The 22,401-nt window shown below is 41.8% G+C and overlaps 1 protein-coding gene across 1 annotated transcript; it reads left to right on the forward strand.

Annotated features, from left to right (window-relative positions):
* Positions 1–5,140: 5,140 nt before the first annotated feature.
* rbm15 (RNA binding motif protein 15) lies at positions 5,141–12,744 on the forward strand. The gene has a single exon (XM_088640329.1). The coding sequence runs from the start codon at positions 5,336–5,338 to the stop codon at positions 7,946–7,948; it is 2,613 nt and encodes an 870-aa protein (XP_088496455.1). The 5' UTR covers positions 5,141–5,335; the 3' UTR covers positions 7,949–12,744.
* The last annotated feature ends 9,657 nt before the right edge of the window (positions 12,745–22,401 follow it).

The following is a 22,401-nucleotide window of genomic DNA, read 5'->3' on the forward strand; positions in this document are numbered from 1 at the left end:
TTTAAACAACTAATCAAGCCCTCAGGATTTTTTTCATGCCATGTAAGCAAATGTTGACGTGAAATCACAATTACTCAAACATTACATTTATAAAGAGAGCATAATCTTAACATCCACCCATTTTATATTTATCCAATATAGGATGACGGGGTAGCTGGAGCTTATCCTAGCAAACCATGGGCACAAAGCAGGATAATCCCCAGACGGGACACAGGTCTATCGCGGGGCACACACAGACACACCAGGGCCAATATTCCCAGAAGCCAATTAACTTACCAGCGTGTCTTTAGACTGTGGGGAAAACTGGAGTATTCAGTGAAAACCCATTCAAACACCAAGAGAACATACAAACTCCACACAGATAACTCAGGAATTGAACCCAGGGCCCCAGTTTCTGCGAGGTTGTAATGCTAACTATTGTGCCACTGTGTCACCCCCCACATTAGCAAATATATATCTATCTTTATAGCCAGCAGCTATATCACCCTGCAACTCACAGCTAGCAACCTACTAAAGCTCAGCAGGTGTGAGCCTGGTCAGTACCTGGATAAGAGACCTGCTGGGAAAGCTAAGATGGCTGCTGGAAGAGGTGGTAGTGGGACCAACAGGGGGCGCTCATCTGTGTGGGACCTAATGCCCCAGTATAGTGACAGGAACACTATATTGTAAAAAGGCGCCATCCTATGAATAAAATGTAAAACCCAGGACTCTCTGTGGAATTTCCTACAAATTCCAGGGTACTTCTCAAAAAGAGTAGGGATGTTACCCCAGTGTCCTGGTCAAATTTCCCATTGGCCTTTAGCAATCATGGCCTCCTAATAATCCCCATCTATGAATTGGCTTCATCACTCTGTTCTCCTCCCCAATGATAGCTGATCATTGTGATCATTGTGAGTGTGGTGAGCATACTGGTGCACGATGGCTGCTGTCGCATCATCCAGGTAGGGCTACACATCGGTCGTGGTGGAGGAAAGTCCCCATTTTCTCTAAAGCGCTTTGAGTGGAGTGTCCAGAAAAGCACTATATGAGGGTAAGAAATTATTATCAAATTATTTTTAAAACAAAAGAGATGGAGAGGCAGGTAACAGGGGTTGTTTCCAATAATAGCCTAACAATTAAGATGCCCTAATCAGAATTCACCCAAACCATCAGCTTTTATGACATTCATTATCTTGTTTTAAATCATGTTCGACTTAAGCCACATGAATAGAGTGGTGAACATGTGGAAGATATAATCAGTGAATATTTACAGCAGCGAGACAAGAACGACATTGGCAGCTGTGTGCTGATCTGAGCCTTAACTGAGGCTGCTGCCTGTAAGATAATGGAGCTGGGCTTGAGGAGCAGCTCATTAGTGTTTGGAGGAAGATCCACAGCTACAGTGACTGTTTCATCAATGAAGCACATCGGTTCTTGGGTACAGACTGTAATAGCACTGGAGCTGTTGCTGATCCAACTTGGCAAAGGCTGAGAGTTTCCATTTTTCAAGGCTTTTATTTTTTGTTACAAGAAGATAACCACTTCACTTTTCAGGTTTTTTTTCCACAGATAATTTGCCCTGTGTTACAGAATCTTGTAAGCGGTAATCTTTTTCAACAACAAATTTATAACAGCAGTCTCAGTGGACTCAGTGGAATCTTATGAAGTTATCTGTGGACAATGTTATTGTTTTCAAGGTTTGACAAATTTGCCCTGGTTTGATAGATCTTGTCAATACAATAGGAAACAATGGGTGTGAAGAATTAATGGCCCATCATTTCGGCAGCCACAAGACAACTACAGAGGGAGATGACAGGAAAGAAAATCCATCAATCTAGTTACTGATTTCTGCGAGGCCAAAGGTTAAAGATGAGGCCGGGGTGGCACAGTGGTTAGCCTTGCTACCTCAAAACGCTGGGGCCCTGGGTTCAATTCCAACCTAGGGTACTATCTAGGTATGGCCAGCAGCCATATCACCCTGTAACTCACAACTGGCAACCCACTGAAGCTCAGCAGGTGTGAGCCTGGTCAGTACCTGGATGGGAGACCTCCTGGGAAAAACTAAGGTTGCTGCTGGAAGAGGTGTTAGTGGGGCCAGCAGGGGGCGCTCACCCTGCGGTCCATGTGGGTCCTAATGCCCCAGTATAGTGACGGGGACACTATACTGTAAACAGGTGCTGTCCTTCGGATGAGACGTAAAACTGAGGTCCTGAGTAGGGGTAGGGGTGTAAAAAGAGTAGGGGTGTAACCCCGGTGTCCTGGCCAAATTTCCCATTTGCCCTTACCAAGCATGGCTTCCTAATAATCCCCCTCTATGAATTGGGTTCATTACTCTGCTCTCCTCCGCACTGATAGCTGATGTATGGTGAGTGTTCTGGCTGCCGTTGCATCATCCAGGTGGGTGGTGGTGGTGGAGGGGAGTCCCCATTACCTGTAAAGCGCTTTGAGTGGAGTGTCCAGAAAAGCGCTATATAAGTGTAAGCAATTATTATTATTATTATTATTATTATTATTATTTTCTGCATTGAGTCTGTATGTCTCCCCATGTCTGCATGTGTTTTTTCCAGGTGCTCTGGTTTCCTCCCACTGTCCAAAGACATACTATTAGGAAAATTGGCTTCTGGGAAAATTGACCCTGGCGTACGTTTGTGCATGTCTGTGTTTTTTGTTTGTGTGTGCCCTGTGATGGACTGGCGTCCCGTCCAGGGCGTGCCCTGTGCTTGTGCCCTGTGCTTGCCAGGAGAGGCTCCAGCTCCCCCACGACCCTGAACTGGAAGAAGTGGTTAGAAAATGGGTGGATGGACGGATGAGATGAGATTACGCTGTGAAGCTCTGAGTTAAAATCCTGTTTAAAACAGATGTGCTGATTACTGCCTAGCAATAATTGTGCTTCGGCTAAACCTCATAGGCTACAATACTGCCGTTAATCTCACCAGTAAAGAAACACTGAGCTTCTTGTATTGGCATAAAGTCACACTGAGAGGCATTAAAAACACAACAAGTATTATGAACAAATGCATTTGCTGCATTTTATATGCCTCTGGATATATAAAGTTTCATACAAAATATTTGTACCTTTTGTTTTAACTTGCTTAAAATCTTGCTACCACTTGGTAGAGTACATGAATGAGAAATACATTTAGATGATAATATTTTTAGTATAGTTTAACAAATATATTGATTAAACATAATAGGGTATTGAATAACATCATTGGAAATGGTGTGTGTACAAATGTTATCCAGCAATTGTATCACTTAATTTTCCATCACACACTCTGGCTATTAAAAATGCATAAGATCCATTCAAAAGCCATTTTAGCAATTACAATTGTCATCCAAGTAGGTAAAAGCACATAAATGCAGTTCACGGTTCCCCCTGCTGGTGGTTTGTAGACTTGTTCCCTAAGTAAGACGCAGTCAGCTGTATGATTTGTACATTTTAATTTAAAACATAAGCACATTTATGTCAATACTTAAGAATAATTGTACTGCTTACAAATAATAATAACATTGTAAGTGTTTAAGTAACCCACTGATTTCACCTCTGATCCTTAAACGCTATGTCTTTCGTTCCAACTGAACAGAGCCCATAATGACTTGACTGAGTTCACAGATCTGTATTACTACTGTTATCAGGTTTTCAACAATGGAGGCTTGCTCACCCATTTAAACATGGCTTGTATTGCCCATTATCTGCTGGGCTGTTACTCTCATAGACCACGCATTACTGCCAGTGAACAAGTCCTCAAAACCTTTGCAAAGACACTGACCTGGGAATATTGCTATTGCTGAGCTGCAAACTTTTGAGAACAGAAGAATATTTCAAACAATTAACAGGAACAGTAAGCATGAAGAATGTTATGAAATTTAATATTCAGATCAAATGAAAGCTACTAAAAAACTATAGGCCTACCATTCATAATGCCATGCAATACACCATGAATATCAGCAAGGGTTATTCTCAGACGAGGGACAGAAGCCCCTGGGAGATTACAAATAATAATATTCTATTTATTATTTTGATCCTTTCGAAAATCAGGTTGCACTCGTGAAAACACAAGAAAAGTAGGTTGCAAAAACTTACTGGCGCAGGAATATATTACTTACATTTAAATGTGTTTCTAATACATTTTTGTGATTTATACAGTTTACCTTCTAACAACAGGAAATGGTGTGCCCGATTTAAAAATCCCTTTAAACACCACATAGCCCTAAATTACTCCAGATAACGACTGATTTTTTTTTTCTTTAAGAGATGTCTTATATTAGTTACATATATTTCAGGAAGACACACAATACACAAATACACATTTTCATGCTACAACTAAATCGATGTAACGATACACATAGAAGACAGAAAGTATAGAAAGTATTCGGGGTGATAGACAAAATATTAAAATGCAGGAACGCCCAGCATTTCTCGAACTCTTTAAATTTATGTAAAAAAAAACACTTTGTACTTTGGGTGATAAACTGTTTAGCACGCTTGGTTAAAACGACCACATATACAGTATACGACACGTAACTGAAAATAAGAAAAAAAAACTTACTTTGTTAGACGTTACCATAGCCACGACTCACTAGGGTATGATGTACCAGGTGTTCCGAAAGTGAGAAACTGGAACAGTGTCCTCGCCATTATGGATTCTATTCTACATAGAGTGACACATAATGCACCTACCACTACTGGAGCCATAATGGCTGCCATTTCCAAAAAATAAAAGAACCTTTGTAAAGCAAATATATGACGGTAGCAGAAAAATAAAAGCTTATCTTCAATGAAGACATTGCTGCTTTCTTATGAAAAAATAAAATGTCTTAACTTTATGTAAAAATACATTATGTTATTTAAGAATTAACATCAGCTTGGACGGGGCAAAGACCCAAGTCATGTGGGCGGGTGCTTTTAACACATTTTGTGCCAATAAAATAAGCTTAATTTTGAGAAAACGATTCCTGTTTAAAACAACGTTGTTTTTAGACGGCGTATAATAGTGCCAAAAATTCAACCGCTTTACAATTTCTCAATATATATGCAGCGTGCTACGACTGAAGCCGAGTCCCATAAAGCAACACAAAGACCCGTATTGAGTGGCATTACTCTTAGCCAATAACATTCTCCCAACCGACACAGTTCCACCAGTAATAACGCGAAGGCGGGGTCTATCATGTGTTGTTCCAAAATGGCGTATGCGGGCTTTTTGCTGAAGGGACAGTGAGGGGTGGAAAATAACTTGAATATTTGGCAATAATATAATAAGAAAAGTAACTGAGAGTGGCTGCCCGTGATAACGTGTTTAGTGATTTGCTTTTTTCGAGTGAGTAAAAGCCGGCCTGAGGGAACAATAGTTAAAAGATGAAGGGCAAGGAGAGATCACCGGTGAAGAAGCGCTCTCGGGCCTTGGACGACATCCGAGATAGAGGAGGAAGCCACCCCACCAGCAAGAAAATGGGGACCCTCTCAGCGGCCGGGGGCAGCAACAATGGCAACAGTTCCGTCAAAAGCGAAGGGGGCTCTGCTAGGAGGAGTCTGCTGGCCGAGAAAAGAGAAAGTCGGGACTTCGACGGACACGTTTCCAGCCGGGCCGGGGGCAATCACAGCTATGCCAACGCCGCCGCTAGCTCCAGCAGCAAAAACCACAACAACCTGACTCTCGACCCGGCCGCCACCAGGACCAATTCCCGCGGGGAGCAGCGGCCTCCGCTCACCAGTACCGAAAGTGAGTACAAGACTCTAAAAATAAGCGAACTGGGTTCGCAGCTGAGCGACGAGGAAATAGAGGACGGGCTGTTTCACGAGTTTAAAAAATTCGGGGACGTGAGCGTTAAAATCAGTCGGATTAACGACGAAAGGGTGGCGTTTGTCAACTTCAGGCGGCCCGAGGATGCCAGGGCAGCCAAGCACGCCCGGGGAAGGCTGGTCCTCTACGACCGCCCTTTGAAGATCGAAGCTGTGTACATTAACCGGAGAAGAAGTCGCTCTCCCATTGAAAAGGAGGCTTATGCAGCAGTGGCAGGGCACAGACATTTGCATGCCCAGAGACCTCTGTCCCCCACTGGGCTTTGCTACAGAGACTACAGGCTGCAGCAGCTAGCCCTGGGTCGCCTACCCCCTCCCCCGCCCCCACCTTTACCCAGAGATCTGGAAAGGGAAAGAGAGTATGCCTTCTACGAAGCCCGGGCACGCCCAGCTTACAACATCGCAGAACGTGCCGCCGCTTTCCGTGAGGAAGAGCTGATTTCGCCAGAAGATGACCAAAGAGCCAATAGGACTTTGTTCTTGGGGAACCTGGATATTGGCGTCACCGAGAGCGATCTGCGCAGGGCGTTCGACAGGTTCGGGGTGATCACCGAGGTGGACATTAAACGGCCCTCCCGTGGCCAGACCAGCACGTACGGTTTCCTCAAGTTTGAAAACCTGGACATGGCTCACCGGGCAAAACTGAGTATGTCGGGTAAAGTGATCTGCCGAAACCCCATTAAAATCGGCTACGGTAAGGCCACTCCCACCACGCGCTTGTGGGTGGGCGGACTCGGACCCTGGGTTCCTTTGGCTGCCCTGGCCAGGGAGTTTGATCGTTTTGGTACCATTAGGACTATTGACTACAGAAAGGGGGACTCGTGGGCCTACATCCAGTACGAGAGCTTGGACGCAGCACAGGCAGCTTGCACCCACATGCGCGGTTTCCCGCTGGGGGGACCGGAACGGAGGCTGAGGGTGGATTTTGCCGACACGGAGCACCGCTACCAGCAGCAGTACCTACAGCCCTTGCCCCTGCCTCACTACGACATTGTGGCGGAGTCGTTTGTGCACCGCGCTGCCCCGGAGTCGCTGCGGGTTAGGGAGAGGACTCCTCCGCCCTTGCACTTCAGAGAAAGAGAACTCTACCCGGCCACCGATTGGGCTGCTCCTCCGGTCCGGGACAGAGTGAGGGCGGCTTTCGACCCCCTGGACCATCTGGACAGGGAGCGCAGGCCGCGGGAGGCCTGGTCCCTGGAGCGCGAGAGAGAGCTGCAGAACCGTGACCAAACGCGCAAGCGGCGGCTGCTGGAGGACAGCCGCCACCTGGACCGCTCTCCTGACAGCAGCGAGCGCGCCCGAAGGCGTCACTGTCCCTCCCTTGAGCGCAGCCCAGGGGGGAGCAGTGGCAGAGACGGGGGGCGATACAGCGATTCGGAGCGGCCCCTGCGCTCCGAGAGGCCCTCCCCAGCACGGGACAGGCATGCCAGCCTGGAGAGGGCTGCTGGGGAGAAGCGGGGAGGAGAGAGGTTAAAAACTGTCAGTGCGGGGGAGGCGGCTGCAGGTGGAGTCGGGGGCGGGGCAGGATCTGGTGTGGAAAAAGAGCGCAAACGCAAGATCAGCGAGACCAGCAAGAGCCCAGCCAAGAAGGAGGAGCGCTTCGAGATGAGCTCTTCCAAGGGCAGCCAGGCGCTGAAGCAGGAGGCAGGCCAGAAGCTGTGCCTGGCCTGGCAGGGTATGTTGTTGCTGAAAAACAGCAACTTCCCCTCTAACATGCATCTCTTGGAAGGTGACCTCAACGTGGCAACCAGCCTGTTGATCGACGGCTCTACAGGTGGCAAAGTGGCCCAGCTGAAAATCACCCAGCGTCTGCGTCTGGACCAACCGAAGCTTGATGAGGTTACCCGACGTATCAAGGTGGCAGGCCCCAGCGGCTACTCTGTCCTCCTGGCGGTACCAGGGAACTCCGAGGGCGGGTCGTCTTCATCTGAGCCAGCATCGTCCACCCAGAGGCCGCTGAGGAACCTGGTCTCTTACTTAAAGCAAAAACAGGCCGCAGGAGTTATCAGTCTCCCCGTAGGTGGCAGCAGAGACAAGGACAACGCTGGAGTCCTTCATGCTTTCCCTCCCTGTGATTTCTCTCAACAGTTCTTGGATTCCTCTGCTAAAGCTCTTGCCAAAACAGAAGAGGACTACCTGGTGATGATCATTGTTCGTGGGGCATCATAAAAAAGAGAAAAAAAAAATCTTGTAATCTATCCACAGCACTGCATGCGCTCTGTTCTGCATTATGGGATACAGCAATCTCTAAATCTGGGGGCTGTGGGCCCTCAGATGTTTTGCCAAAAAGAAAAACACCTTCCTTTTAGAAAAAAAAATATTGATCCACAGGTTTTGGGGGTCCAAATAGCTAAAAACAAAAAGCTCTGAAAACTTCAAATTCATTGTCATGCATGGAAAATTGTTGTTGTGTGTCTGTTTATGCTGTACCCAATCAGATGTTAGTCTTTCGGGTTCACTGGATTAAGGAAGGTATTGGCAATGTGACACAGTGCTCAGAAAAAATGAACAGCAAATCCTTTCGAAACTAAAATCCTCTGCAAGTCACCTTGATTTTGTTTTAGGTCATTGCTTTGTTTCATGTTTTATCATTATAACTTTCTAGAAGATTAAACATTTGGACTTTTTATCATCTCAAGGATAAAATATATCATTAGACTTCAGTACTTAAGGCTTTGTCAAACATTATAAATTAAAGTTTACAGCCCTTCTAAAATAAGTATAACACTTAGCAGCTGTAATTAAAACACCAGTAGTGTTAAACTGTTAGCTAATGATCGCAACGTTTATTTGCTTGATTTGCAGCTGTCCAAATATAACGGGTCTCTATTTTCTTTGTTTTTTTACATTCTCTTAAATATCAGAATTACTACAGCATTTAAAAAAACATTGCAATTTAAGATCTTAAGTACCTTGCACATTGCTCAGTGAAGTGCTTACCTACCACTCTGGGAGACCCCTTGTAGAGTTCAGCATTTCCTTGTACACTTAATAAATTGTTGACTTTTATTTGCATAATTAACCATGGTTTACTCTAACAGTCAAAGCATTCATAGAATGTGGATATGTGATGACCTACAAGAGCAAATACATTTGTATCCAGTGCACAATTTCTTAAAGGGGAGCTTTTGTTCATACTAGTGCTGAATGTTTTTTTCCAATGGCATATTTCAATATGTGTGATCTAAAGGTTGATTCTGCTCTCAACAGTAGTGCTGTTGTACATCCTTTGCTTTTTTTTTCTAAAAGGGTTGCCTCAGCATGGTCAGCTGCTGGTGATTGGTTATCCCATAATGCATAAAGATCTTCTGAAATGACAGTGTTTCAGTTAACTCTCAAGTAGAAAAAACTACAAAGCAAGCCAGTTACAAAAGATGATTTGCATGCAATCCTCTTGTTTAAAATAATTTTCATGGTTCCATCATTTTTAAAAAGTTTATCTTGTTGGTGAAGCTAACAGTAGCACTGTAGCTGGGAGAAGGATGTTTCTGGACAGCAGTGTCTTTGCTTGTAAATCATCCTTTATGGCTGGACCTCAAGCTGAATGTTTGTGCTTGTATTACTTGGAGAGGAATATCTGGTAGGTTTTAGTCAACACTTCAGTGTCATTTTTCTTTAAAGAAACACAGCAACATTTTTTTTAAACAAGAGGCGGCAAAGTTCTTATATAGCTTAAAGTCTGATCAGGGGACCATATGTCTCCTGCTATATTAGATTCTAGGTGAAAAAATAGTGTATTGAGAATTGTTTTTTACTGTAATTGCACAAAGCTGTGTTTCATTTTTTAAAAAGATTAATCACAGGCTGATTTTAAAAAAAGCCATGTCAGCCTTTTCAGTTCCCAGGATTTTTGCATTCATAACATTACAACACAGGTGTCGGAGCACTTACACTGCATCTTGAAGTCCAACTCTGTAGCAAAACTCATTTCATTTGGGATGAGCATGAACTGTTAGGACTTGGATCACTGCCATTTTGGTTCTCTTGTAGTTTTATTATACTAAGAATTCCACAGGCAAGGGCAGCTAGGTGTAGAAAATCAAAGTGTTGTCCTATGTGTTTTTGGGAAAATGTAGCAAATGAGATATCCAGCTGCAGGACTTAGGCGTACTTTATTCACATGTTCTGAAGCAAATGTCAGCCTTTTGCCTTTTCTGTTGTAGATTTAAGTAAAACGACAAACCTTCCCATGTGTTACATTGCCATAGAGGAGTGAATAATTATTCCCTCCTGCTTTACATCTGTGAAGCTGACAACCTTTCTTTCTTTGTTGTTTTTGCTTTTGAGTGTGGGCTTGGCACCAGCAGCTGTCGGGGTACAGGATGAATGAATAAGGGTATAAAATGCAACAGAGGTTTAAAGTGCTTGTGCACATGGTTTACAGACCAGACATTTTAGCATGAGCATCTGTGCATTATGCCGTAAAGTGAGCAGCAGGCTAAGGAATTAATGGATAAATTTGTGTTAACATAAGGTTGGGGAAGATGGTGGGATTTCATGACTGGATCTTTTGGGCAGACTTTGCTAATATCTGCTATATTAAATATCCCCACAGAAGTGCTATAAGAAATAACAGTTGTTCTTACTGGAGCTCAAACTGTAGCTCTGTAAAGTAGGGGTGTTCCTTACTGTTTAAATGCCATCTAAACTTCAAGATATATTTGCCTTCTCATTGTGAGTGTGAAGCATTGCACATGTAAAACAGCTTTATGACTTCTGTCTTTCATGCAGTGGAACGCTACACATTTGGGTGTATTTAATCAAAATCATGATTATGAAATCCTTAAAACAGTATTTTCCTGTTTGATCTTATCTGGAACAACCCCTATCTTAAAATCTTCCTAAAACCTTTTCAGATTTTAGTCCTTAGTGTTTCATTGTGGAATGTGTCTGGGGTGCAATACAGTTGTCTTAGCAGAATGCAAAATTCAGTAAAAGAACTCCATAACTGCCTGTGTTTTCTAAATTTCTTTTATGTGGTTGCCTTATGTTCAGAAATATGAAAGGCAAGAAACATGAAAGGCATAGAGGAGTTATCTTAGTTTAATTTCCTATACTTCAGTCATGCTATTCTAGGGGGTAATTATGGACCGTAAACTGGTCATTGATTCTTCACAAAGCTTTTTACTTTATATTCGGTGTTACCCATTCTCCTCTACAGAGAAGATCACTTTGAATTTTGCAGCCTGCTTAGATAAGATTAATTTAAAAAAATGGTTTTACCCCTTTTCGGCTTGGTAAGAATTGGTCAAGTACTTGGAGCATATTGAAAGGTCTCATTGTATCAAAAATAAAAATCTTTTGGGAAAATTTGTTTTAATGCCAAAGCAGTTCTTTGGCAAATTCTTTGCATTTGCTCTGTAAAGCATGCATCTTAAATATACATATTTCATTAAATGTGCCCTTGTAATATTGGTAAAGAAAAAAATGCATATTTAAAGTCATAATTTTCTGCAAATTTAGCAAACCAATATGAAACCATATTTTTTAATGTGGTTAGGTGGGTGGTACTGCTCTGGGAAGCAATTGTTGAAAGGTTAAAATGACTGGAAGCCTGGTGAACAAGGGGAAAAACAGTGTACAAGTCTAGTGTTAGTTATACAGTATGTAGGCCTTGCTTGCATCCACCTTCAATATAGATACTCTTAGGTAGGCTAACATGAGGCTTGAAAGGGGAAGGGTTTATTAGCATAAACATGCTGGGTGAGACTAATTCCAATTCTGTTATAATAACCATTTGAAAGGATAGGTTATTTATCTGGGCCACGTGGTTAGCCTGTTAATCTTGGTTAATATTCATATTCCTGCCATACTTAATGCATTATTTTAATCATCTTTACCTCAGTGACTGGTTTTGTGTACTAATGTAGTTCTTTTACATTTAGAGTTGAATATTTGATTGCAGAGTTGTACAGATCATTATCACTGGGACATTTTTAAGTTCATTTTCTCTAAAGCCAGTTAGTGTTCTTGTAGACATTTATTCCAAGCCTTATTTATGTCACAACATACTGCGGTCACATTTATGACGTCTTAAGTATGGAAGAGTGTAGATAAGAAAGCAGGTATTTTTCACTTGTCATTTCCTCTCAAATTGAAATTAAATTATACCTTTGCGTGAAACTGGTCATTGAGGTAGGATGAGTTTGCTGTCTGCCATAATAGTAGGTTAAAAAAATAGTTTATTCAGTGAGCTGAACTGAAATTGACATTGAACTGAATGTATAAAGTGATTTGTTTAGATGAAAAATGTCTGTCCAAACTATTACTTTAAATTGAGAATATTGTAAATTTCCCTGAGCTGTCCTTACAATAATTACTGTTTTTCACAGTGGGTTAAAGGTGATATTACAAGTTTCAAAAGAAGTATATGCAAATTTGAAGCTATGCCTGATCTCTCATTGAAAAGCGTATTGTTGGTGCCAATGCCCTTTTATGTTATTTTAATTTTACAGCGAATGCTAAACATTATCTTTGTAAAACATTTTTCTTTGTTGTTGCTGAAAACTTGGGTTCAAATTTGTCTGTTGGGTAAAATCACATGTACCAAAAAAAAGTTTTTCTTCATCTGATGCATTCTTCGGCTTCAAGCAATTAAACAGGAGGACTGGAAATCGTCACACCATCACGATTGGACTGGATAACCGAAAGCTTGTGTAGAATCATACATGAGCCTTTTTCATGAGGAGAGGAAAAAAGCTTTCTGTTTAGTATTTGTGCATTTTCACTAAAATGGCAGCTTAAAAGTTGTGTAACTGCTTTTGTGATGCCAGTTCCCGTGTTTTAAGTGGAAAAAATGACCTTTTGCTTTGTGCTGTGTACACCTGATTTCTGGAAAAATATATAAGGAAACCTTTCACACAGCTAAGAAGTAGCTGTTAACATACGCAGAAAAAAAGTGCATAAGCACTTAGTTGATTTTGTTTCAGTATCAATAAATTGTGTTTCTTTTGAGGAAAAAAAAATCTGTTTCTGCCTGGAAGTGAGTTGAAGACAACTTTTCTGACCTTTTGTTGTTTTGCAAAGGAATCATTGCTGCACTTAAAAAGCCGCGTTTCCATAGGAGCAAAAACTACCCTTTTCAGACCAGGAGGGGGAGAGAAAGAGAGAGGGAGAGTGTGAGCGAGGGGAAAGAGCACCTTTACTGCGCGTTTTCCGGTATTGAGCACCGTGTGTTGCCCCTTTCGAAGAATTCCTGGTGTTGTCTTGTTAATTTTCAACCCCTGGCCTCCCTGCTTTGCCTTCCAGTGGAGGGGTGCTGTAATTGCTACAGTCATGCCATCCCTTGTGTTGCTAGAGATGGAAGTGTCCTGCTTTGCTAAGTGAGCATGGAGCAGGAGACAGATCCGTTCTTAAGAAAACATGGGGAAGTGGCAGCCCTGACCGTCCTGAAGGTGACCTGGTTTCGCGATCAGCTCTGATTGAGTGTCCTGGGTTTTTTTTGCAGCACCTAAGATTTGGCCCGACGTTTCCTTTCCTCATTTGAGCAAAGGGATATTCTGAAAGAGAGGAAAAGCAAATCCACATATACCGTTGCTGGTCTCGCACACTACACTTGGGTACTATGCTAATGGTCTGCAACAATGTTCCTGCGCATCTGTGAAAGTCGCCTTGAGAGAGTCACCATCGCTGTCGCACCCTTACGTGATGAGGTGGGGCTGGTTTGTACTTCATTTTCCAATTTGAGGAGCAGTTCCATTATTGTTTCATTTGTTCTTTTTTGTATTATGATTTTATTTTCTTTTTTCCCCATTCTAAAACTGAAGGAAGAGGAGTCCCTTGTTTGAGGGCTAGGAGATTTTATTTAAAACACTTTTCTTTATTGTCCTTGCTTTGGTTTGAGCAGCTGGCGAGTCCTTTGTTCTACGTGATGCTATACGGAGATCGGAAAGAAAGTGCATGCATCCTGCCAGTGGCTGTTTTTTTCCTCCTGGCAACCCCGGCCACATTATCAACCCGTCATTACAACATCAGCTTCTTCCTAGTCATGAGAACAAGGAATTTTAAACAATCATTTCTTAGTCACTGTGTTGTCCTGTAGAGGAATCCATAGTTTTTTTTGGTTTTGTTTTTTTTTTCTGTGATTTGATGTCCTCAGTACAAAGTGTGATCCAACTGGGAGCCCCCTGAGGCATAAAAGCTTTTCATCACCGATCTGCTGAAGAGGAAGCTGTTACAGATGGCTGCCTTCCATCTTCAGAGAGGGCATATTGCTCAACCTTCCTAGTAATGTCTTAACTAGCAATGACACCTTAAGGGTTGGCGCAAGGGATCTGCCCAGAGACATCTTACCTGCTCTCTGTGAGATTCTCAAAGTTGTTTGCCTGGCTGTGGAAGACAAAATGGGCTTTGCTCCTAAATGCACTTGACAGCAAGACGGACGCTGGGCGTCAGCTCCTGTTCTCTCCTGGAGGATGGAAAGTGCATGTAAGGTAATGTGTGAGCTGGAGGGTTGAGTTAGGTAGCTGAAATCATTCAGCAGCAGCACCTTAAATAGGTAAGTATTCTGTGCCAGAAGATTTCTGTTGTTTTTGTGGTGAAAGTTTTGCAACATTGTACATATTCAAAAACAGCTGATGGATTTTGTTAAGCTTGGAGCTGAAGTGTTATATGAACTGTGTTGTGATATTAAGTTGGTGAATGCTCTTATCATTTTGTTCTGAAACAATGTAGCAAAGTACATTGAAGGTGCCCAAGAAGAAAATTATTGGTAGTATGAATAGATGCATTGTGAGTGACCCCTTAAGGAAACACTTTAATTCTCTTATGTTTTTTCAGTTTAGTACGTCAAAAAAAAAATCAAAATTTTGCATCCTTATATAAGTTTCCTCTAATACTACTGAGGTTTAGGGGTTACTCTTCTATAATATGCAGCTGTGCTGCAAATTAAACAATACTTTTTATAAAAGAATAGCTTGTTTGCACTTGTCTACGGCAGCAGTTTAGTTTTTGTGTATCACAAGTGACCTTTATCATGTAGGAAGGTAAATGCTGTAATTATCACTGTTATAAATGTTTTAGCTCAGGGGAACTATCATGGAAACATGGATGGACTGTTAATATGTTGATGCTTAAAAAAACATGGTAATTATAGAGTGTTTTTATTTGGATCCTTAATGCTGATCCACAGTGAATAGGAAATCTTAAGTGATTTCTATGAATCTGTATAAAACTTTTTTTTTTTCTCCAGTGGATCTGATATGAATGGATGTGTAAACATGGCAAATATATAGTAACTGTAGCCATTACTGGAGCACCAGCAATTGCCAAATTGTGGACAAATTTGATCCAATTTTACCTGAAGCATAAATAGTTGCATTGGGAAATCGCCTTTGAAGTGTCACATAAAAGAGAAGGTTAAAAAATATATTGGAAAACAGCAAAAAATACAAAACTAATTTAAGAAGCCAAATTTATTTGCTGTAACACAAGATCTTCTCGGATCAGTGCAGTAACAATTTACACGTAAGAGTTCCTGGTCATCACATATGGCCAGCAGCCATATCACTCTGCAACTCACAACTCACTGAAGCTAAGCAGGTGTGAGCCTGGTCAGTACCTGGATGGGACGCCTCCTGGGAAAAACTAAGGTTGCTGCTGGAAGAGGTGTTAGTGGGGCCAGCAGGGGGCGCTCACCCTGCGGTCCATGTGGGTCCTAATGCCCCAGTATAGTGACGAGGACACTATACTGTAAACAGGCGCCGTCCTTCGGATGAGACGTAAAACCGAGGTCCTGACTCTCTGTGCTCATTAAAAATCCCAGGGCGTTTCTCGAAAAGAGTAGGGGTGTAACCCCGGCATCCTGGCCAAATTTTCCATTGGCCCATACGAATCATGGCCCCCTAATAATCCCCATCTATGAATTGGCTTCATCCCCACTGATAGCTGATGTGTGGTGAGCGTTCTGGCGGATGCTGCACATTGGTGGTGTTGGAGTGGAGTCCCCATTACCTGTAAAGCACTTTGAGTGGAGTGTCCAGAAAAGCGCTATATAAGTGTAAACAATTATTATTATTGAGTGCCAAGTGTCAGGTGTGGTCTTTGTACAGTTGTGCGAGAACAAGGCTCGATTTATAAATGAATAGTTAGAGCTTATTGACTTACAGCACTGAGGCCTGTAGTTTAAAAGTACAACAGGACTAAGGCCACTCTAGAATGGTGAGACTCCAAGCCAGTTTAGATGCTGAAGAATTGAACTTGTATGGTGTGATCTGCACAAAAACATGTTAAGAAACTTACTAGTCAGGAACCAAGGCACTCTCTTGGACATTAGTACTAACTTACTTTAGTGAAGTGTTCAGATAGCTGTTAATTTTTCTTAGTTTTTGGAGGAAAATAGGTTAGACTCTTAATGTTACTCTTAAAATAAATTTGATTTACTACAGGAAGGTTCACGAAAAGAGGTGGTGTGGTATACAATTCATATGCTGTTAATAGAATTTCATTCACCCCCAGTCTTCACATACCTTGCCCCATTTGTATTGTATTAGCTTAAGGTAAGTTGTAACCATTATTCTCTTTTGAAAGTAGACCTACACAGATTACATAATCAGTGCATTGCATAGGCATGATATACATGGATGTAGTAGCACATACAGCAGGCTGAGGCCTGTGAATTATACCTCCAACGCCTTCAACGGGGAATGTCTGGTGGAATACCAGCAAGGTCTGATGACAGATACACAGGAATGTACAGGAATTGCTAGGCTGCAGGGTCTTTATGCTCTTCAGGCCTTTCATTTATGTTCCAGGCAGCCTCATTTATAAATAGTACCAATCACAGCCATTCTGTCACCTCAACTACTTTTAAGATTCAATTATAAATGCCTCAAAGGATGATTAGTGCAATACAGCTGGGATATTTGTTTAGTTTTTTATGAAAAGTCATCTTCCCTTGAGACTCTTAGCTGCCCACCAAAATTTGCCAAGAAGGTGGTATATTGTACAATTTACACTAAGCTCCAGAGTCCCTTGCGCTGCTGTCCTAAAATAATTCATTATTTCCCCCAGTATTTGTGGTGGCTACATGTTCTATATTATATATTGCTGTCAAGCAGGGCTTTCAGTCACAAAGCAGGTATGATTTAAACAAACACATGCCCTTATGTTGCAGTTTTCTTGCTAAAATCTGCTCAGGATGTCCTAGCTGCCCCCTTAGGCTTTGTCCAGGCCACACCTGCTGTGCTTGGCTGACTGAGGCCATTACCTTGCCATGTTTGTTTTGCTAGTATTTAGCGCCCTGAGTTGTTCATTGTAAGAGACATGATGGGGATGCAGGTCACATTACATCATGGGCTCACCAGTGCTGTGGGGGAGCTGGGCAGTTGTGCTGATTTTTCAATGGACAGACTTATTTCACTGTCGGGGCTGTACTCGTGATACTTCTGAAAGCTCTTACTATGGTTGGGCTATTTTAGAAGGATGTAATCTTTGGAAAATGCTCCAAAGCTTGCTACCGGAGAGTAGTGCGCCAAAGTCTGTTCGGCCGGAATTTATTTGTTCCCTTCGGTGCCTCGTAGGTCACGTCTTGGCAGGATCTGTGTAAAAGTTTCTTTTCTGGAGCGCCCAGTTGGAATGCAGATAGTATCGGTGAACTAAGAATTTTAGCCTGCCAAAGAAAAGGACCTACAGCAATTAAAATAACTGAATGAAAGGCTAGAATGTGGTATGCTACGCAGCTCACTCTAATAATCACAGAAAACAAGGGCAGTATCCATCTATGTAAGCAGGCCCGAATAGATAGTCCCTGTCTTGCTGTCTGACCCTGGAGAATGCTCCGGCATCCTTGAAGGGCTGTTAATCCCTATTCTCCTGCTTTCCGTAGTCACTGGCTGGCAGGATGGATGCGTTTCAGACACCCACTTATAATCACCGTCGTGGTCAGAGACGGTGCCAGCTGCCTGTCCCCACGGACCAGATTCCGCCTGTTGGAGTTTCCAGAGTCTTTCAGCACTCCGTCACATTTGCTAGCTGTTCAAGCTGCCTGTGTGAAACGCCTCTCAGCTGGCTACGGATCTCTGCCTACTCTAGTTGTTCCGTCAGTACAATGGTTTACTGCTGTTAGCTTCTCACTGCGTTTCCCTTCCCAGTTACAGAAATGAGTTATGTTTTTTAACGGCAAGAGAACACAATGGGGACTCAGCTCACAAGTATCGCAGCTCAGCTAAAACCTGTGGTGCTTTAAGGAGATTGCCTCTCCTGCTGCTAACTTTCTGCTAATTTCATCTGGCAGCAAGGGGCAGTAAGTATGTCCTCTGTAAATGACAAGGTCGACAGTGTTTAGTTTGCATTTAATGCTTATCTTATGTCCGATTAATTTTTAGAACATGGAACTCCCCCATTAGTGTGAAGTCTATTTTTCCCGGTGAAATGCAAGAGACCACCTTTTCAGAATTAAATAAATATTTCAAAAGAGAACTGGTGGTTTAAGGACAAATCAGTGGTCAGCGGGGTGGTTCTTAATGATGGGCCCTGCATTATAGTGACAGCGATTGTGGTCTGTAGACCCCAGCTTGCCAATAATCTCTTTCACCTTTCGCTCTACAGCCAGCGCTGTCTCCTAGTGCTTACACTTAGGAATTTGTTCTGCACCATGAACCCAAGTGTGTGACCCAATTGTTTTGTTGTTGTTCTCTTCCTAAAAGGACTTCTAGGAAATCTACCGTCGCAGAGGACTGAACGGAGTCCTGCTTCGCTGAGGTGGAGTGAAAAATTTCAGAAATCTGCTCTGTAAGTAGCAGGTACTGTCAGAGCAATCTCTTTTGGTGAGGAACATTTTAATCAATGTTGCTCATTATACTGCTGCGGGCTCCCTCCCCCCATACGCCTTGTGACTGCAGTAAGCTGGGAAAGAAGAAATCTTTTCACGTCTCCTGCTGGGCATTCCAGCCAGTTTCGTCTGGCTCTTATTCAGCTGAACTCGGATGTTTTCTCTTGGGTCCGCTGCAAATGCATACTCTTACTCTGCTTTGAGCAGTTTGGGGATACAGTGAGCAACCTAGGAAGGATGAAAGCTTGTACTGAGTGAATTCACCTCTCTCGCCAATACTGTTTCTCCTCCTCCCTTTTTTTCTGGAGTAAGAGGCACCATTTGACTTCCATCTTTTTGGTGCTCATATCCTGTAGGCAGATTCATTTCAGCATCCAATGCTTATGTTCAGGAAAATTATCATTTTCAATATGATTTCATAATCTAATAGTAAATAATCAAATGAGTGACATGGCACACCCGGGAGAGAAAACAAATACCAGAATTCTGCCATTACAGTGATAAAACCCAGCAGCTACAATGCAGGACCATTTAGAATTGTATTATGGGAAGAGGACATGAAGACCTGAAAATTACAACTTGGCTTTAATGAATGAGCCGTGATTGAAAACCACATGACTCACACTTTACAGTCTTGTAGTCAAGGAGGTCCAGTAAGGAGTAAGTTTGTGAAAATGTTGACTCATCCTAGCCAGGACACTGTAGCAGCTGAAAAAGGTGGAGAGACTGTGGTTTGTGTAAGCTGACCATACCTTGCAGTGCTTTGTTAAAGGAAAAACAAATCCAGTGTACTGAAAGCAAAAAAGATTTTAAAGTGTCTTCTGGGACTTTTAAGTGGGCCATTCTGAGTGATCATTGCGACATATTACTATTGTTTCAGGGTTTTTTGACAAATGAAGGTGTAAAATGAAGATACTGTTAAGAGTGACCAACGCCTAGTCTACGTTGTGATGTTTTAATGCAGACCTTGACGTCAAAGCGCTTGCTTTTTTTTTCCAGCTCCTGAATGCTGCTGAGCTAATTCCCTGGCCGCTTGCAAAATGGGAGAGCAGCTCATTGATAATGGTATCAGGTAATCGGGTAAATTTGTTATGCAGCAGCATGAGGAGAGATTTAAATTTTTCAAGTACTAAGAACAGAATTGAAAGCAAAACAACACCGAGCTGTGTAACATATGCGGTTATGCTGATTTACCGGTTTCTGTTTCATTTAATAAGGTTTCACAGCACTTTCGCTAATCCATTACCTGTCAGTTCTCTGCCACTGTGGTCATTAATTGGTTAAATATGCTGGAATGCTGAAGTATACTTACTAAATATACTATGGAGCAGAAGGCACCATAGTATATTTAGTAAGTATCGGGTTTAAAATTAGCACCGTGGTTTGGTTTGTTATTGTCTGTACTGTAAGGATATTATTGATTTGGTTCAGTGTGTACGTGCTTTTGTCTTTTTTTCCCAGTGCTTAGCCATTGGCTTTTTGTTGCTGCAGTGGCAGAGCAGCTCTGATCTCATATTTACTTTTTTTACATACATTTTCTCCTGTATATTTCTTAGGATGTGTGCTGTTTCTCAACGTTTTTAGTCTTGGAACAGAGAAGACTACACAGGGAGCCAGTTCCTTTATTCAGAATCACCTGAGACATTAAGAAAGTCAACCCATTGGACTTTTTCAAAATCAACAATAAAACATAAACCAGAGGATGGACACAAGTGAAAACTGTGAAAGTGCATTGAAAACTGACAGGAGGCACTTCTTTACCTAAAGGGTTGTGGGAGTCTGGAACAAACTGCCCAGCCAATATCCTGAATTCTTTCAAAGAACAGCAGGATAAAATATTTGGATTAATTAGCTACCAGTGATCAAATGTGCTAGATCAGCCAAATGCATATGTGCTTGTTGTTAGCCTGAATCAGAATGCAAACATACCATCGCTTTTGAAGCATTTTTCTTGCCCTGGAAAATAGACTGTAAAAAGAGCTCTCAACTTCAATTTACAGAGCTCTGCAATATTGTGAAAGGCTTTTAATGTATTTTAACCGGTCATGTATTCAGTATAGTTCACTGTCCTTTTATGTATATTATGTATATGTACATTACAGCTAATTCTAAAAATTAAAATAATAATGTCCTATGATGTCCACTTTTTTAAAACAAACAAGCATTTCAGTTAACCTTTTAAGGTAAAAGGCTACTTGAATTTTAGGGTGCTAAATTCTCACATTATTTGTTCTCCCACAGAAATTAAATCAGAAAGGAAAATTCACAGAAAACCAGAAGGTGAGTACACGGTCTTTCTATAAATTGGAATTTGGTTTGTGTTTCAGTTTTATTCAGAGGAGCCATAAAAAACATAGAGTAAGATTCTATTCATTTGAAAGAAGTAATGCTAAATGTTTGAGTGTTTTTGTACATCTTAATATCTAAATAAAAGTGTATTTCTGCAACATAGCCTCTTGTTGTATTATTACAGTAGTAAACAGCAGGTACACTCTCTGTGGCGTATTCACTGTAAAATAATTAGCTCAGAGAGAATATCTCAGACATTCAGAGGGGTCATCGCAGACAGTCACTGACAATCTCCATTTTTATCACTACAGTATTGATTCTCTATAAAGAAAGAAAAATCTAAATAGTCAAAGGAAGATGCTCTAATCTAATAGGGTGAATAGGGACTGGGGTGTGAGAGGTTAATGAACATTTGCCTTACCTCTAAGGAAGCAGCAGAGGGGTCTGAGCTCTCAGGCTCAGTGTAATGGAGAATAGCAGAGTCTGGGACTTAACTTGAACTACTGGCTGCTTTAAAATGGATTGCAGGTTATCAGCTTTTTCTTAAAAATCTCTCATTTGCCCATCCAAAACTAAGGGGTTAATAACCAGCTGATTTCTCAGTAAATATGCTGCTGGTGATGCACACCAGTTAAGTCTGGAATTTCATTTTAAATTGTAAACGTTTAGTTCAGTAGTTCAGTGACCTAACTGTAGAAGCTTAGTTATAGAAAGGAAAGGGTATTTAAATCTTGTCACTTTCACTAGACATGTTAAAAATTTGTATTTTTTAGAAATTTTTATGTTACAAAGGAACAATAATAAGTGCCTTAATTATTTTTTAAATAAACCATTGGCACTTCTAACAATACATGTCAGAATTTTGTTTTACTCCACTTCCAGAAGGCTGTAGATTTTCATTGTTCCAGAGCTCTTAACCAAACTGATCTAATTGTTGGGTGTTCATTTAACAGTTCCCAGCTGTGTTAGGTGCTAGAGATATAAAGAAACTTACAAGACCTGCTTGGTTGTAGTGCTCCAGTGCTGGAATTGTGTGCCTCTGGATGAATTAATTGCCTCAGATTGGATAACATACTTCTGCTCTGGCCTGAACACATGTAACAGTGACTGTACTGCAAACTGAAGTGTCTTTTCAAACAAATTAGGGTCTAAGAGAATCCACTAATTATGTCAGCTGAGTTAATTGAAGACTTAAGCTGGAATGAAAAACAATTCTAGGAACTGGAGTTTGACAACCTGTACGTTAAGAGGAATCTGAAGAGAGAAGCTGTAGGATAGAGACCTTTAAGCAGCAGTATTGTTGAACCCTGGCTTGTGATTTAGATGGAACTTATTCGCAAATTGTTCAAGCGTGAGACTCTTGAAATCTGATCCACAATAAAAAAAAAATAACTCATGAAAAAAATCGTAAAAAAGTGCAGGATCTGGTAAGCTGGTTTTAGGAGGTGAGTGGTGGAATTTTAGTCTTTGTTTTTCTGAAACAAGTAAAGCAGCCTGTATCCCTCACAGCCCTGGACCACTTCAATCCAGCAGGTCTTGGTAAAATAAACTCCAGAACAACCCA

This window comes from Lepisosteus platostomus, chromosome 7 (genome assembly GCF_059453375.1).
Source record: "Lepisosteus platostomus isolate fLepPlt1 chromosome 7, fLepPlt1.hap1, whole genome shotgun sequence".
NCBI classification, from domain to species: domain Eukaryota; kingdom Metazoa; phylum Chordata; class Actinopteri; order Semionotiformes; family Lepisosteidae; genus Lepisosteus; species Lepisosteus platostomus.

Coding starts and splice junctions, on each gene's coding strand:
- rbm15 (XM_088640329.1), top strand. CDS start 5,336: ATGAAGGGCAAGGAGAGATCACCGGTGAAGAAGCGCTCTCGGGCCTTG.